Below are 14,569 nucleotides of genomic sequence, written 5' to 3' on the forward strand. Positions count from 1 at the left end.
TTAAATTTTTCAAAGGAATCCGCACAAATGTTACCTTGCGAAAACTTGAATTGCCCATTTATTTAACAACAACTGATGTGACTTGATGCCTTTCTTATGAACGTTCCCATCGCCTACATTCTAAAATTCCCACTTCTTCTGACAAATTAGAATGCTTGTACCTCACTGAAAATATATTTGATACTTTTAACATTTGATGAAATTTTGAAGGTATATTTTGACAGAATGATTTAATTCACGGTACTCAACTCTGAGAGGAAAAGGGGGGGGGGGAAGATCTAAGGACTTCAGCAGGTCAAATGCTGAAACTATCTCTTGCTATAACAGCAAGATCAGACAAGACATAGCCTCATCTATACAACATCATATACTGATTTTCGATGTTTTGATGACATGAGTTTTGAAAATCATCCCACAAAAAGGAAAAATGTTTTAGGTATACTTCTTATTTTAATTTTGCCAAGGATTTGTGACTTGAATCCTGCTAAGGATTTGGGAATACTTAATTGAATTTAGGAGATAAATGATGTTACTTTTTCAAATATAAATTCACTCAGGAATTGATCATTCTCGTTAGTCAAAGTCAATCAAATTTTGAGTCTCCCATCTTACATTGAATGTGTGGGCACTTTCCTTGATTGTTGTTGATACATTTAGATACAGGGTGCTCCAAGAGACCGGCACCACCAGCCCTGGCAACACTCCTGTAACTTTTGGAAAAATTGAGATGGAGACTTGAAATTTCCTGAGTGTTCGTAGGTCATGGGAAACAACTTTTGTTACCCCCAAAACTGAAAGGAGATTACCTTAAAAAGACGCAAGAATTCGGAAGGCTGTAGGGGTGGTATGGAGTTTTTGGATCACCCTGTACATCATCATCACTGATTAAGGTTGAATAGAAAGCATGGTGAATTCAAATTACCTGTTTATGGCAAGATTCCTCGGAAGACCTTGAACATTCCTTTGTATTTTTTTCAAAATGCAGGTTTCCCGTGCCAATAGCCACCTGCAAATGATCATAAAAAACTTTATGCATTAACCAAGCATGGAAATGTGTGTGATAGGTAAATCATACATTATAAAACTTCACAATAGATCAGTTGTCTCCAAATTCTACACTTTTTTATGAAGAGTATATAAGGGAGATAGGATGATATATTTAATAAATTAAAATTTAAAAATAAAAATTCATAAAAAAAACAATTTGGGAAAAGATGGGGGCATTTTGTTTTCGAGTCAACCAAGGTAAGATTCGTTCAGGATTAAGATAAATATTCATGATGTGAAAGCATAATTGCAGTGACTGAGAAACAATTACTTAGACAAACTAGGAGCCATTGAAGTGAAACAAGATGAATGTCTCCTGGAGGACACAATGGTTTACCATTCTGTGATCCAATATTCTCAGCAACACAAGTTTATATTCGGTCTACTTGACTTTCTCTGAGTCGAAAGGTAAATTTGGAATATGTGTGATTAAACACCTTTGAAATAAAAACTCAAAAGCCATTGCACAGAGCTACTTATTTATGTCTTGTCATCCTGGAAAGTCACTTGAAATAAAGTTATAACCAAGTTCAATGCTATTGCGCACTCAATAGGGTAATAAAGATGCCGACAAGCTACTCAAAATTGAGTAAACACTTAATAGGATGAGTGATTTAAACCGAGTACTTAATTAAGGTGATAATGAGATATGTACCTGCCCTATCAACAAAATGAGACGAAGAAAATAATGGTTTACATCACTACACCTGAGTTCAAAAGCTGGCTCAGTCTTAATTTTTCATGGCTTATAGTGTCTACATGTGTACTTAATTGAGCCAAATGCACAGACAAATGCACTGTTTAGCCGTTGAGGCAATTAAAGCTTGGAAAGTAGGAATATAGGCCAGTGAACAGCTGTCCAGGGTTAAGGCAAGAGAATTAGGTCAGAAATTAAGGCCGCAGGTAAAAGTTTCGTGGCGAGCCTGATTTAGACACACTGTTGAGCGGAGACGGAAAATTTTGGGGTAAAGGAACTGGGAATTTTCGAAATGGGAGACGCAAATGTAAACTTCCGAAGAAAAAATGCGAGAAGAAAGGAAAATAGGCAGGACAGACAAATGATGCACCCTGTGCATCAATAGGCATTGGACGATGTCTCTAACCTCGATTGGTTTTTCAGAGGTCTTGGCGAGAGGAAAAGTGAACTTACCACAACAACCACACACATTGGAATTTCCAGAGACGGTGGGGAAATTTTCTCACGCCTAAGAAACAAAAAATTAACCAACACAACACGCACACCGTCGATCACGGACCAACGCGACAATCACGGGGCCGCTGCAACAAGATCAGCTGAGAACTGAAGCGAAGAGAAAAGAGAAAGAAGCGAGAAACCGTCATCGACGGCATCGATTGCAGCGCGCCAGTGGCGCTTTTAGGAACTTACAATTACCATTGTTACCTTGTTGCCAAATAAACAATTTATTTTTAATTTGTATTACTTCTTCATTTATTTTTTTTTTTATTATTTATTTTTAATTATTATTTTTCCCAATAGTATTTACCTGTACAAAATTCTGCAGAATTTACTGGTTTTATCTGCAAGGACCAATCACCTAATTGATTACTCGGGAGGTCCCGGGTTCAATTCCCGGCCAGGCGACCCGAGTTTGATGGTCTCAAACAATGGTTGCCTGGGGCTGGTTCAGTAGGGACGGAGGGGGGATGGGACTTAAAGCGTGGAATTAGCCCTTGTGGGCTATTTAAAGTAGTAAAAAAAAAAAAAAAAAAAAAAAAAAAAAAACTTTACAAAAGATAGAGCCCCTGCTTCACGCCTGCTTAATATTTATTAACTCTTCATTTACTTTTCATATTATTTATTTGTAATTATTCATTTTATCAGGAGAACTAATCAGTCCAAAATTCTGCAGAATTTTCCGGTTTTATGTGAAAGGACCAATCGCCTAATTGATTACTTCACAAAAGATAGAGCCCGTTTCAGATAAGGTACTCGTTTTCTCTTTTGGTGTATGCTCAGGGAAGCAAACTAATTTGAAACGCACGGGCCTTTACCTGGAATCTATTGCTCTAAATCAGCTGTGCTTACGGATTGCATTTTGCAAAAAGGAACCAGCGCAATTACAGTGTTATAAAAATGTCGCTTCTTCAAAAAGTTTAAAAAATTTCTCAGAGTAGCAAATACTCTTTGTTTCCCACCAAAAATTTGTTAATTCTAAGGGAAAAGAAGTTTGTAAATTTTAATACTGTACGTATATTGAATAATTTTAAAGGGAAAGAAGAAGTTGCAAGAATTTGAAAACACTGCAATAGCGCTAGTTCCTTTTTGCAAGATGCAATCCATAAATACTCACAATTTGAGGAGGAATATACCTATGATGTGAAGGGTTTATAAGAAAAACTTCCCTCTTTATTTTTTATAAAATGGACAAGAGCCCAGCCATCAGTTCTTCGTAAAAATCTTCAGTAGGAAAAGCAAAGGCACACAGCATCTGGTTGGAAACCAAAATGTGAAACCCATCATAATCATGTGTCTTAATTTTTAAAAATACGAAGAACGGCAAGAACTGACGCAAAAAAGAAGGATAGATCTCAGGTTTGAACAGGCAGATGCCTTGCGACCATGTTTCCTCACTTGAAGAGGCCTGGACTTAGTCTGCATTGAAGCTCTGACTATATTTTGAAATCATACAGATCCAACCATGAAAATTAGTATTTCCATGGCCGAATACCAAAAATGCGAACTTCAATTGAAATGTTCAAAAAATCTCAGATTATATTTTAATTTCTTCCAGGAAGTGTAATCTTCCAGGATTAAAATTTTTCTTTTAAATTTTAAGAGATTTATTTTTTTTTTTTGGAATGAGTGAAAAATATTCAGAAAAAATTTCAGTGGAAGTTGTTGGCTAGATTTCTCCCATAAAAAAACACACGAATATAGACTTATAACATTGCAATCTAAGGTATGCATATTTTGTTACCATAGAAATGGAAATTGTTTGCCAATGTGCGTTAAAAATGCAACATAAAGCTGATATCTCAATACAAGTTGGCTGAAAAATTCCAACATACTGTCTTACGACCTGTGCATCCACCGCAATTAGTTTGTGTAAAACATACTGAGGTAATTCTGATAAATGATAATAAATCCATCTTATCGTAATATAGATGAGACGATGCATGACAAAAACCAAGACAAAGTTTTACTTAACAGAGATAGAAAGATTTTATTTGATAAAAATAGATATTACAGTATTTATAGTTTCAATTTTTCACAAACTTAAGAGTAATGCATCAAAGATTCGACGATGATAGAGCACTGAAAATTGACATTGATAGATGAAAACAATAAATAAAAAGACAAATGATACACCAACAGACACTGACTGGATAGAGAAATATGATCAAAAACAAATTGCACCTTGAGGACCATTTAACGGTAAAATACATTGATTATTTAGATCAAAAGAAATTTCTTCCAAATTAAAGCTTGAATTTTCCTGATGCAAAATAGCACAGCTGTGCCTCACATTTTTGTAATTACAGAGTTATTTACATAACACACGGACAGAAAAAAAATCCTCCTTTTCAGGGGCTTAGAAATAATATGAATTCCCTGTTCCAAAACTGGGCCCAATTTTTTAGCAACAAATTAATATAGTCCTTGAGAATATAACTACAAATTGATCTGAAGTTTACATTGCTTCATGTAATTTTGACTGGGGGGGGGGGGAGGGGGGATTCTTTAAAGTGTACATTTTATTCCCTCCCTAATTTAATTTAATTAAAAAGGTCTCATTGTCAGAGTGGCTCAAGAAAAAATTTCAAGGTAATTTTGTGATAATATGAAGAAGAGGAAGAAAGATTAACTGCAATGATTAGTGAAACAATATCATTGGCAAACCTTGAAATGTATGGCCAAAGCCTTTTCGAAGTATGTTTTTCAAAAAATATAAGAAGCTGAGCTCTTTTGTTTCCATTATAATTTTACTTGTGAATCAAAAACAATTTAATACTGCCAAGAGGAAGGAAAGTTGAAAGAGACAAAGCAATTGAATGTCCAAATTGATGTTTTTACTTCCAGATAGTTACTCTACTTTAACAGCGAAAAGTGATTCTGAGACCCATGTTACTGACCCTTTTTTTTTATTAGAATTACACTCGATAGTAGAGCTCACATTGAAATTACGTTTTGGAGTAAATTCATGACACTTTTTTACTGGTGCTTAGTTCTCATTACTAGCTTTTTTCATTTAGACAACCCACATCATAGTATCAAAACTTATTGATAAGTGTAAAAGACACACACATAGCCAAATTAATTACTAAAATGCCACTAAGTACTGAATTGGACTGTATAACATAACGAGATTGCAAACATTCTGACGAAACATATTTTAACTACTGTGGCGACATTATTATCATAATGATATAAAGACAAATTGAGACACTAGGAAAAATTTTACAAGTAATTTCAGAAATCACACATATTCTGTGAATAACACAAATTGAAAAGTTAAATTCATACAAATGCATTTGCCATAGATCAGTTTTCCTAACAAAAGAATGTAACTCTATTTCAAGATTGCAAAATTGGCTCTAGGCATTAAATTTTTAACAGGAATTAGATTATGCTTTTCTATACCAAAATTTTGCTACATCCAGCATGTGATTAGAGGAAAAATCGAAGACATTTCCAGTTAAAATTTCTTGACAATTTCCTGGCGGAAGTAAATTTATGAAAGAAAATTTTGCAATATTAGAATCAAATTACATTCAGGAGACGTTACATTTTCAAGTTTTTTGCTCTTTTTCGTTCTCTTTTAAAATTGGTCATAAATATGTGCAAAATTGAGATCATGAGATCATAAAACTGATCATGGTATATTTCTCGGCGCAGATAGGTTAAAAATGAAGCTGAAAAAATGCCTTTGGAGTCCGCTGTTCAAAAGTTAAGATCAAAATCCAAGACTTGACGTTCTTTGTTCCTCTTAGATAACATGATAAGCACCCAGCTTTTTGCAGATTGAGGAGCAGTGAATATTCAAAACAGGGTGTCTACAGACTTGGAGGAAAAAATTTCCTGTCTTGGTTTCCCTGACTAAAATAATCGAAATTTCCTGACTTTTTCATTTATAAAATTTGCTTGTACAGAACTGGCAATGATAAATTTTCGGCATTGTTTTTACTGTAAATGACAGAAATCGTCTAATTTATCAAGTATCAATCATTCACTTGACTGAAATTGCAATTCCTTTTTGAAAATTATTCCGCTATTTACTGAAACTTAATTTGATAGTGAGGAAAGCGCTGGTTATTTTATCAGTCTTCAGCATAAAATTTCCTGACTATTGCTAATTTTTCAGACCTTCAAGGTCCCGTCAGAAGATAAAGTAACCTTTGACGTTCAGGAATATTTCTTGAATTATTTAATAAATCCAAAATTTTAAGAAAACTTGATTTCTCAAAATCATAAAAAATAGATAAATAATTTATACTTTGTCAAAAGTTAAGTGTTAGTCATGATACTTCAGAAAAACAAAAAGCTTCATATCAGTTTGCAACATGGTCAACATTTAAGTTTCACCACATTTGACTCCAAAAACGCACTCGTTTACTTCAATTTATTTTAAACTATCGATGCAAAGAAATAAAAACCTTTGATCAAAATTAAAATTACCCTCTTTTGACCTTTGTGCTCAAGAAATGCGCTGTTTTTATTTGTCTCATAGTCATACCGCAAACGTTACTAGAAATACATTTTTTTTTTTAGCAAATCAGTTTATCAGAATTGATGTTGCAATGTAGTTTTAAGTATCTATGGACAGGTGAAGCTCATAGGGACTGCGACATGATTCTGTTGATAAAAATTAATACCTGGAAATGAGATTGAATGATTTTCAAAGGGACAGGAATAGGGTTATTTGCTTTATTACTACAGAAATTGAAACTAAGATTCCCTGATTCATAGACGAAGATAGATTTAAAAACGTGATGTAAAAAAAGAAAAGAAAAGAAAAAAAAGAAGAATAAAGCTAAGAGAATTAAACAAAAAGAATACATTTCTACTAAAACAGCTACCAGAGATAGCAAAAACTGACTAGTGACTTACACAGGATAAGACTATATGGGGTGAGTTTGATTCCAATTTCAAACGGATGGAATGAAATGATGTGGAAGTGTTTTATAAAATTCAGGTGACTTTAAAATAATCATAGCAAAGTCCTACTTTTAAGTACAAGGATCTGACTGACTAGTTTGCGATGACAATGGCTCATCTCTGAAAACAAATAGCTCACATTGTGTTGCATTGAGACAGCTTTAGAGTAGTGAGACAAAGAGCGCTACTCATTGTTGTATACAAAAAAATGGTCACTGGCGGATTGACACTACCCCTCTTGCCTAAATGGAAAGCATGTTTGTTTTTGTCGATTTCCTGAATAAATTGAGATTACTGAGATGCTTGCTTTCAGAGTTGAGCCATCAAGAGGCTTTGTGACAGAATATTGAAACTAAATAGCTCATTGCCAGATGAACGATTCGAATAAAACTACTCAGCTATCTTGATGGTGTTAAAACCTCACTTGGATTGAATATCGTTACAGATACCAACTTGTATCAACAAATGAACACAAATTTTGATCAATATCTTTTTTGATCGATGATTGATTCTTTGACGATTCAAGAGAGAATTTTTACAATCCAGGATTAAATTGTTCTAAATGGTTGCACAAGGATGGATGGCGTCCTGGACAGCGATTAAGGGAAATACAATGGTGAAACTGCAGAAATGCTTACATTGGCTGGCATCATTGCAGACTTAATGCCATACTTCATTTCCTACATCAAAAACTACTGAACGTAATTTCTTGAAAACTGTGGTGATTTATTTTATCTATGTAAGGAATATTTTGTGAAATTTGTAAGTCATGATGGTGGTTCTGTCTCCTTTGAGGAGATAAAGTAGGAGAGGAGATTTGGAAACACAGCAACCGAGATACGCACTTTTGCAGTTTCCCCGTTGATAAGAGATATTTTGGTACAGTTAGGTGATTACGCTGATCAGAGTGAATGGACCCAAGGCATTGGGAGCAAATCGATCCACTCTGAGGACAAAACATATCTAACGGAAGTTTTCGGCGCAAAAAGTCCTTTGTAGTTTCCAATAAAAAATTACAGTTCAGAAAGAAAGAGGTTGTTCCAAAAACGCCGATTTTGGCCCCCCCTGGATTCGGCCCAAACTTTGCTCAGATGTTGTACTAAGTGTCCCCGATGCTTGGGCAAAATTTCAGCCCCCTCGGATAATTAGGGAGGAGGGGGCAGGGGGGCAAAGTTGCAATTTTTTTAAAACTTTAAAAATCGATATCTCGCGAACGGTTTGAGTGTAAGTGTTGCGGTTTGCGCTAAAAAACGTTAAAAAATATTCTCTACAAGAATATTAATGCTGTTTGCAAGGTTGCGTAATTTATCGCGGTCATAAATCGATTTTTTCGATTTTGAAGGTTCGACTTTTTTTCGTTTTTCGTCTCTCCTCTCCAGGCGATCGTTGCTACGTTAATGAAAACCAGTTGAGGTGATTTTCCATAAAATTCTGCATCTGCTACACTTTGTTTGACCTTGGGGAAACGATTCGTTCGTGAGTTATAGCGATTTTTCTGCGCGTTACCGGTTACGCGCGGGCGGCATATCGGCGGCGCTCCATCCCGTACGGGCGAGGCAGAGGTTGTTTCACCGCTAGGGCCTTATATTCATGCTGTAGGCTGTAATTATCGATATTTTCTCCTCCCCCCACCCTTCCCCTCCAATAAATGTTGTTTTAATACTTCGTTATACAGGGTGTCCCAGACCATCCGTAACAGGTCTTTTTCTCGGTTGGTTTAGGTAGTACGAAGTGGGGGACCGCGGGGTTATACAGGGAATTGACCCCAAGGAATCCGAATTTCACGGTCCCGAAACCCCCCATGCCCCCCCTTGGGCGGTAGGTGCCCCCCTTGGGGTCATGATCCCAAAAGTCGGGAGACATTGTGCCTCCCCCTTTTACGCCCCGAGCGTGGCTAGGGGCGCCTCGGGACCATGAAAATCGGATTCCTTAGGGTCGATTACCTGGGAATTCATCTTTTTCCGGAGGGTCTGCGTCAATTTTTGACCAAAGGGAAATTATGGAGGAGGCCGATGTCCCCGTTTTGAAGAGATCATTTTTGGGCGCAAATTGACGCAGACCCTCCGGAAAAAGATGAATTCCTAGGTAATCGACCCTAAGGAATCCGATTTTCATGGTCCCGAGGCGCCCCTAGCCACGCTCGGGGCGTAAAAGGGGGAGGCACAATGTCTCCCGACTTTTGGGATCATGACCCCAAGGGGGGCACCTACCTCCCAAGGGGGGGCATGGGGGGTTTCGGGACCGTGAAATTCGGATTCCTTGGGGTCAATTCCCTATATAACCCCGCGGTCCCCCACTTCGTACTACCTAAACCAACCGAGAAAAAGACCTGTTACGGATGGTCTGGGACACCCTGTATAACGAAGTATTAAAACAATATTTATTGGAGGGGAAGGGTGGGGGGAGGAGAAAATATCGATAATTACAGCCTACAGCATGAATATAAGGCCCTAGCGGTGAAACAACCTCTGCCTCGCCCGTGCGGGATGGAGCGCCGCCGATATGCCGCCCGCGCGTAACCGGTAACGCGCAGAAAAATCGCTATAACTCACGAACGAATCGTTTCCCCAAGGTCAAACAAAGTGTAGCAGATGCAGAATTTCATGGAAAATCACCTCAACCGGTTTTCATTCACGTAGCAACGATCGCCTGGAGAGGAGAGACGAAAAACGAAAAAAAGTCGAACCTTCAAAATCGAAAAAATCGATTTATGACCGCGATAAATTACGCAACCTTGCAAACAGCATTAATATTCTTGTAGAGAATATTTTTTAACGTTTTTTAGCGCAAACCGCAACACTTACACTCAAACCGTTCGCGAGATATCGATTTTTAAAGTTTTAAAAAAATTGCAACTTTGCCCCCCTGCCCCCTCCTCCCTAATTATCCGAGGGGGCTGAAATTTTGCCCAAGCGTCGGGGACACTTAGTACAACATCTGAGCAAAGTTTGGGCCGAATCCAGGGGGGGGGCCAAAATCGGCGTTTTTGGAACAACCTCTTTAGAATATGGAAAATAGGATTAAGGTGTTCTTTTGGCATTCAGCTTGATGGAGGAATACAATTTTAAGACATTGGTTCCTTTAACTGATCTCTATCTGAGTATTACATCTTTCATCAGTTTCGCTAAATTGATGACTTGAACCAGAGCTGGTTTGACGAATTCTTGAGAATCCAAATTATAAAACATCAAAAGACAGCAGAGCAGAGTTTTCAAACTATCAAAGCATTGAATGTGATAGAGAAAGTACCTTTTCTACACCAATCACTCTTGAGCATTCTCTAGAGATACGTTTTCAACTGAACACCGCACATCAAACAGTCTAGCAGGTTAACGAAACTTGAAGAGGTTCTAGGTTTGATGTGCTCCCAAGCAACCTACAGCTAACCGTTGGATAGACTGTGCAGTTAAAAACAAAGATGAAGAACAATGCTAAAATGTGGGAAACAAGGCAAAAAGAGGTAAAAAGAACCCACAAGGTTTTGACTGATTATGCGTTCAATACATAATCAAACAAAAATTAAATAAACTTGAATTATCAGAAATTATTTTGGTCGATTTATGTTTTTGAATTTGTTTAATTTCATACGAGTGATAATGACTGCACTAACAGCCGAAAAGTTCCGAGTTTTTTTTTTACCTACTTAAGCTGTGTTTCCTATAGTTTAACGTTGTTCTTCTCCTTGTTGTGTCACAGGTTACTCATAGTTATCTTTGTCCTTCAGTGGAAACTGAGTCGGGTTGTGCAGAAAAGATACTTCCGTTAAAATTTTACATCTAATATCCGGCGTGCAATATGACTTTAAAAAATAAAATATCATCAGGCTACTTGGAGATAATGCTTCGATTAACAGATAAATCAAAGATGACCTTAAAATAATTCATTGGTGGAGACGCATAACTTTCAGTTCATTTCCGTCAAAGACGCTCAAAAATTATAGGATTACTTTACTATGTACTTGATATTGAACCGCAGAAAATACTCCAAAGTAAAAGCAATACCCAATAGAGAGCAATACATAAGTACAATGTTTACTTGGTGGTTAAAAATATTGTCCCGAGACTGAGTAATCTTTACAAAACTTTTTAAAAGTAAAAGAGAGCGAAGGCTAGAAACATACGAAGAAAGAGAATAAGCTTAACATGGACGTGGGGTTTATGAATAGAAAAAAATATCCGTAAGGACATGAGTGCTACTTATAATACGGAAAATTTTAAGTACTCGTGCAAAATTATTTACAAGCTCTTCTCTAATTAAAGATGGGGGGGGGGGGGGTTTTTAAAAAAACTCACCGTTAAAAAGTCATCTGAGATAATTCAACCATAGTTAGATGATCAAACTCATAACAAACACAGTACAACAGTACGGGTTTCTTTAATAACGGATCTAAATTCACCGAACTTCATTTGCGTTTTTTTAGAGAACATCTCCTCAGATTCATTTAGGAATCAGGACACATAAATATCAAACCCCAAAACCGACGGTCAGTTTGCTCTGAATTTAATCATCTAGTTCAATGTATGAAAAGACAGTCTATTTTTTCTTGTACTTCCTTCATTAAAAACGATCATAATTTCTTGATACCTTAGGGTCAATACTTAGAAAGAGTTGACAATCAATACATGAAAAGATAATATAAAAACTGGCGAAAAAATTGACCCAAAAACACCTGATTATTCCTTCAAAGAAATTCACTGAGGTCTCAATGTAGACCGCAGCAAGGTTTCCACCCATGTCAGTACTGCGGCGCCTAAAAATTAGTTTTTGTCACTGTTATTTACTCTCACTTGACCTGCCGTCTCTAGAATTTTCCCAAGCGATTTTCTGTGTCTTTCATGAGTTTTCCTAAGATTAAGAATATTTTATAAAATGAGAGTTATAATCTGAAAAATTTGATTATGGTTCTTTATTTTTCTTCCACGAAAGTTTTGAGGGGACTATTTTTCCCAAATTCAGCGAAAGGTAATCCATTCCGATACAAAGATATTGCAAAAACGTCGTCACAACGTTACTGCTAAAATTAATGTTGCAGCAGCATTTTTGCAATGATTTTATAACGTTATTTTTAGCAGTTGCTAGGTAAAGGTCCTTTATCCAAAAGCACAGACCAAATAAGAGAGAGTAAAAGCTTTCATTGATAGTATTCTTTTTCAACAAGAAATGAAAAAAAGTAGTTTCTTTTTCACAGTTCCTTGAAGCAATTCGAAGAAAACAAAGTATTGAGCTTTTAGCTGATTCAGTAGAAGCAAAACTATATACATTCAGGCCATGTTTGACAATAAAACAGTGTGCAAAAGAATTAAATGTTTATTTACTTACTCTTACACACTGTTTTACTGTCAAGCATGGCCAGAATCTACATAGTTTCACTTTCACTGAATTGGCTAAAATCTCAATACTTTCTTTTCCTTCAATTATGAGTAGCTGAAGACCTAATAATTTTGTTAAAGAGATTCATGTAGCTGCTATGGAAAATAACACAGAGAGAATAACTTGAAAAAATTCTTTTTGGTGGTTTAAGAAAAATGAGAAAGAGCTACAAAAGTGACCCAAGTAATAGAAAACTTTACGTTCCTTGTCACTCCAAAATAATACTCAGATCCAACATCACAGGCGATTACAGGCAAAATGATTGGCCCTTCATAACGAGTATCAGACCAAAAAATACTAGTTTTGATTCGATTTGCAAATATTCAACATTTTTTACAGCAAATGAAAATGTAGTGCCACTTCTAAAGAAACTAGAATTCAGAGAAGAGAGGGTGAAAGCAGTGATCACTACGAGAGTTGAAAATAATTCTACAGAGTTAAAAGCTCAGACTATCAACATTATAATTTAGCGGATAAAAGTTTGACTGCAAAAGATTTAGTGAAGTTTCGTAAAAATGCTGGGTGGATTTTGGTTTAATTTTGAGACAGTTTTAATGCTTCAACAATAGTCTTCTACGAGCCTCAGAAATTTTGGTGAGCACACATTGTTTGTATTAACAGTGATTACCTTTGTATTATGTTTAAATAATAAAGTATCAAAGGATTAAGAGAATACTGTATTTTAGTAAGCAGACTGTGATAGATCAATCTTTTTGGCACAATGCAGCTAAAACTACAGCTCAAAACCGAACATCCCTAATCAGTGAGATGAGTTTTAAAAACCAATGTGTAGTAATTACTATGATTTAGTGAGTAAATGTTTCCTTGAAACTATCTTTGTGAATACTTAATAATCTCCTTTAAAGACATTTGAATGTTAAAACTTCCTCTCAACTGAATCCGTGTCTGTAAGACGGGCATAAATCCAGGAATTCATGAGCTCTAGCGTCCTACATAATTAACGAAAGCCAGGGCTCATGACTTTTTGGACTTACGCCTGTCTGGAAGACACCAGTTCAATTGCAAACAAAGAAAAATCATGAACCATCTTCTGGAAGAGAGCTCACTTGTACTTAAATCCGAACTTATTTTTTCAAGTCACCATATCTCTTATCACAAGTCTGCGTCTCACAGTGTTTGGGTTTCACCCATTTCAAAAGTTTCCAGAGTGATTTTGAAGTTCATTCTCTGAAAAAGTTTTAAGTTTATTTACCTTCCTTTCGTAAAAATGGCAAATATCTGACACTTAAAAAACCTACATTAAAAACAAAATTTACAATTGTAAGAAAATTGTTCTGCAGTCAAAATTTTATCCAACATAAAACTATCCTTGTCACTTTAACTTCAGCTGCTGTTGCACATTAACTATCAGTTAATAAAAATATAATTTCCTTATCAACGATAAAAGTACTAGTGTGGCACCAAAATAATTACAACTACTAAATAAGACACAAAATTTTCGTAATACAAGACTCTGAACCTAACCTAAGTGAGCCGACAGTTCTTGGAATCATCCAACTCAGCGTCAAATATATACTAGCAGCCAAAAAAATCTGGCTAATAAGTCACGGGTTGCAATTATCACGCAATCTTTAGCGCGACGTCAACTCAAAGTCCCTCGGCAAGCGGCAAACGGTGCACCTTGCATCAAAGGACAAAGAGTATACATACAGTTTGCTTAAATCTTCCCAAGTTAACGATACTTGAATATCTGCTATCACATTGATCATATCACAAGTTCAACGGCGCTTTTCGTCGCACCGTTCCAACATTTTCATGTTTGCACAACTGAGTTTCGCAAAATGACTTGGCGCCCTCGCGAGCCACTTTTACGCACGGTTGAGTCTGGCTGAAGAGATGCTTCGCGGCTTTCACTCATCTCGCTTTGCGTACTTGATGATGAGAGAACAGGCGGTTTCTCCTCAAATACTGAAATCATCAAGAAAAATTATTAGGCAAGGAAGAGTAAAATCCTAAAATAATTAGGGAAACAGAGACATAATGAATACAATTCTTATCGATTTATCAAAGATT

General features: G+C 36.3%; 2 protein-coding genes across 2 annotated transcripts in view; both read right to left on the bottom strand.

The window, feature by feature from the left end:
* The window catches only part of PRL-1 (protein-tyrosine phosphatase 4A family member PRL-1), a 148,357-nt gene extending 146,001 nt beyond the window's left edge, over positions 1–2,356 (bottom strand). The window contains exons 1-2 of the mRNA XM_019040509.2: positions 2,198–2,356; positions 923–1,006 (exon numbers count right to left, since the gene is read on the bottom strand). The gene's annotated coding sequence lies outside the window, so the exon portion shown is untranslated. The remainder of the gene's footprint in view (positions 1–922; positions 1,007–2,197) is intronic.
* A 7,817-nt stretch (positions 2,357–10,173) lies between these two features.
* The window catches only part of Oatp30B (Organic anion transporting polypeptide 30B), a 170,680-nt gene continuing 166,284 nt past the window's right edge, over positions 10,174–14,569 (bottom strand). The window contains exon 16 of the mRNA XM_019040548.2: positions 10,174–14,464. Coding sequence (XP_018896093.1) covers positions 14,310–14,464 — 155 coding nt within the window. The 3' untranslated portion in view covers positions 10,174–14,309. The remainder of the gene's footprint in view (positions 14,465–14,569) is intronic.

The sequence above is a fragment of the Bemisia tabaci genome, chromosome 10 (assembly GCF_918797505.1).
Source record: "Bemisia tabaci chromosome 10, PGI_BMITA_v3".
Taxonomy (NCBI): Eukaryota; Metazoa; Arthropoda; class Insecta; order Hemiptera; family Aleyrodidae; genus Bemisia; species Bemisia tabaci.